General features: G+C 60.9%; 1 protein-coding gene across 1 annotated transcript; it reads left to right on the top strand.

The window, feature by feature from the left end:
* Positions 1-308: 308 nt before the first annotated feature.
* On the top strand, positions 309-3,156 carry BARX1 (BARX homeobox 1; the record flags this gene model as incomplete). The annotated part of the gene is made up of 4 exons (XM_080940166.1): positions 309-531; positions 2,196-2,487; positions 2,579-2,663; positions 2,992-3,156. 4 exons carry the CDS (start codon positions 309-311, stop codon positions 3,154-3,156), a joined length of 765 nt encoding a protein of 254 aa, XP_080796292.1.
* Positions 3,157-3,854: the final 698 nt, after the last annotated feature.

Here is a 3,854-nt window from a genome sequence, read left to right as displayed (position 1 = left end):
GGGGTGGGGGGCGGTGGCGCGGCGCGGGGCGGGGCTGGGCGGGCGGGGCAAGGCAGTGACGCGGGGCTGGCCGGGCTAGAGGCGCGGCGGCGCGGGGCGGGGGCGCAGTCCCGGGTCCGACTGGCCGAGCCCCGCGCGCCCCGCCCGCGCCCTGCGCCTCCGCCCGGCCAGCCGGCGGGGGAGGGGGACATGAGCCGGCGACCGCGCGCCGCCGCGAGCTGCGGGCCGGCCTAGAGCCCCGCGGGGGCCCCGCGCCCGAGCACAGCCGCTGTCGCTTCCTAGCCGCGGGCGCATCCCCAGGAGCCGCGATGCAGCGGCCGGGGGAGGCGGGCGCCGCGCGCTTCGGTCCGCCCGAGGGCTGCGTGGATCATCGACCGCATCGCTACCGCAGCTTCATGATCGAAGAGATCCTCACCGAGCCTCCCGGGCCTAAGGGCGCAGCTCCCGCGGCCGCCGCGGCCGCCGCCGGCGAGCTGCTAAAGTTCGGTGTGCAGGCGCTGCTGGCCGCCCGGCCCTTCCACAGCCACCTGGGTACGTGCCGCGGCCGCCGTGCAGCGGACTGGGCTTGGCGGGCGGGTGGGAGTGGAGCCGTGGGGTTGTCCGCAATCCGTCCTCTTCCTTCCCTCTGTTTCTGGAGCGACCTGGGATGCAGCACAGCGCAGGCCCCGGGTTCATCTCTTCGCACACTCCAGCGGGAAAGTGGAGGGAGGGTAGGAGCAATGGGCTACGTAGAAACCAGGCCTTGTGTCCTCAGGTCAGGCCAGAAGAGAGTTTGTCCTCTGCCTCTGGGCAGCTTTTCCAATCGGCTGATAGGCCGGGCCCAGTGATCAGATCCCGCATCCCCATGGTAGATGCAAAATCAATCTACGGAGCATTCTAGAGCAAAATGACTTCAAGCCAGGGGAAGTCTGAGCTTCGCAGTAGGGTTGAATAGGCAATACAGTAGCTGCCCAGTCTGGGAAAGCTCAGATCTCTGGAGAAGAGGGTAGTGCTGGATGCTGACGGTGGCCCAAGCCACCCAGGAGCCTCCCCGAGCCCTGCGCTTTTCGGCCAGCAATCAACCGAGGGCTGTGCTGCGGCCAGGTCTCCTTAGGCCTGAGGGAAAGAGGCCTGGTTGTGATCGGCTGCTCAGCTGGCTTTTCCACCTCCAGGTCAGCTGGACTTCCATGCATCTTGAACCACTTGCTCAGACCTTCTCTGCTTTGGTCTTGTTTCTTGGGGCGGGGAGGGGGGGGTTTCCGAGGCAGTCCGCCCTGTACTGCATCTCATCTCGGCGAGGGCTTTGGTTGACCTCTCTTTGGTTGACCTTCTTCCTAGCCTTTTGGTAAAGTGGATCTGTCTCCTCCCCCCTCCCCAAGATTCTCTTCCCACTCCCTACTGTCCTTCCTAAGCTTACCTCACCCCGATGGTTCTCTCAGCCAGGGAGATCCGTTCTTTCCGGGATCTCCTTTATGAGACACCTACCAGCAAGGAAACATCCGATATAGATTCCAGTTCGGCCAGCAGCCTTCGGGACCGGCCACAGATCCTGTTCTGTCCTGGTGGCAGCCAGTCCAGTTTATCTGTCTGGGTCTCATCTGGTTCACAGCCCCTCTGCTGCGGTTCACTATCAAGGAGTCAATTGTTTGGCGATTCGTTTGAAGCGGGCAAATGGCCGGTTTAGGGCTAAAGACCATGGAGAGATCGTCATGAGGGAAAGCCTGAACAGAGAAATCAAGGAAGACAATTTTCAGGTTCAAAGGATGCTTTGGTGACTCTTTCCTATCTAGTGCCCAAGCCTCAGCCGTTGGTGTAGGTTCAGCGCAGCGCCCAGAAAAACAAATACTCACATTCCACAGCGTTCTTTTTTTTCCAACGCAAAAGCCTTCCCCCATCCAAATTCACCCGTTTCTTCTTGGTTTCTCTTTTTCACGAAAGACATACTCTGTGTCCTTGGAGCAGCGAACTTGCTCCAAAGAATCGTGAGATCTTGGAACCTGTTGGTTCATGGAGATGCCAACACAGAGCAAGAGGTGGGAGGGATGCTTTTCTCTAGACTCTCCGAATAGACCCTGGATGACGTGAAGGAGGGTCATCCTGGATGCTAGGTTTAAATCCTCAGGGAATGGCTGGCTCAGGCTCCCAAGAGCAGCAAAGTGCTGTGGCCTCGGAGGCTCGAATCCAGTTCACTCGGCTCTCTTTTCTCCCCCTTGCAGCGGTGCTGAAGGCTGAGCAGGCCGCCGTGTTCAAGTTCCCACTGGCGCCGCTCGGCTGCTCCGGGCTGGGCTCGGCGTTGTTGGCCGCGGGGCCTGGGATGCCCGGCACCGCAGGCGCGTCGCACCTGCCGCTGGAGCTGCAACTCCGCGGGAAGCTGGAGGCAGCTGGCTCCGGGGAACCTGGCACGAAAGCCAAGAAAGGACGCCGGAGCCGCACCGTGTTCACCGAGCTTCAGCTGATGGGCCTGGAGAAACGCTTCGAGAAGCAGAAGTACCTCTCTACCCCTGACCGGTAGTGCGGGGCAAGACTGGACTGGGAGGGTTGGGGGGGGGGTAGGCAGGTGGTGGCCTGCCCTGCTGAGGGTGTGCGTTGCTCTTTCCAGAATAGATCTAGCTGAGTCCCTGGGCCTGAGCCAGTTACAGGTGAAGACGTGGTATCAAAATCGGAGGATGAAATGGAAGAAAATAGTAAGTGTGACTGGTGGCGTCCCCCTGGGCTTTGTCCCGGCTGTCCTCCAAAAAATACCTCCCCTCCCTCCTGCACTAAGACTTCTTCTGTCCAGCCCATCTACTGCACTCTGTTGTTCCTGCTTAGGTGCAATATCGGGGGCCGACACACCCTCCTATCCGAGGCGCCTCCTGGCAGCCTCTAACTCCTCATCTCTGGCTTTCTCCCAGCAGCGCTCCCTCAGCTCCGTTTCTTTAGGGCTTGGAGTCACTGGTGAAGCTTTGGTTGGGTCCTGGGCACCGAGTGATTCTTTGATCTGAGTCTATCCTCACCTCATTCGCGGAACAGGTGTTGCAGGGTGGCGGCCTGGAGTCCCCCACCAAGCCCAAGGGACGGCCCAAGAAGAACTCCATCCCCTCGAGCGAGCAGCTCACGGAGCAGGAGCGCGCCAAGGACGCAGAGAAGCCAACGGAGACGCCGGGCGAGCCCAGCGATCGAAACTGCGAGGACTGAGCGTCGCCGAGGGTGTGGCGCCGGCAGGGACCTAGGAGCTGGCCCTTCCGCGTTCGTACTGTTTGCTTTCTAAAGGTTTCATTACTACATTGAATGCGGACAGTTAAGGGCCAGACACAGAAGGACACAGGCCCGAAAGCCAATCCCAGGTCTCAGCGAGCTCCTGCCCCAAGTCTGGGGAGAGTCGTGTCCAGCGTGGCCGAAGCTTCTGGTCTTTCTCGGACCTCCGCAGTGCCCGGCGCTCCACGCGCATCCACGCCCCGCTCCTTGCCCACAACACTTTTCCCCGGCCTCCAGTCGGCCTTCTGGGCCCGGACACCGGCAGGCACACACCCGTTTCCGAGCCTTGGGGACCCGGCCGCCGGGTGCAGGTCCCTACGGCCCTGCCCTGCAGAGTCATCTCTGTCAGATCATCAGATACCTGGTCCCCGATGTCGCTGAGGCTTCTACCCCCCTCTTGCAAAGACGGTGACTTTTTTTTTCCAATAAAATATTTTATGACACAGTTGGGGGCTTGATAGCAGGCTTCCGAGTCTGTGAGGGATAGAGGGGCGGTGAAGAAGGAAAGACTCGAAATTGCAAGCGGTGCCCTTACCTATGGCCCAAGCACTGCAGCGGCTAGGTTACTTAGGAATTAGCAGGGTGTGAGGGGCCAGTATGAATTCTACCTTCCCAGCTGTGGGGAGCCGGGGGGGGGG

Source organism: Micromys minutus (assembly GCF_963924665.1).
Source record: "Micromys minutus genome assembly, chromosome: 1".
Taxonomy (NCBI): Eukaryota; Metazoa; Chordata; class Mammalia; order Rodentia; family Muridae; genus Micromys; species Micromys minutus.
Note: the sequence above shows the minus strand (reverse complement) of the source record. Positions and strands in the feature narration are given on the sequence as shown.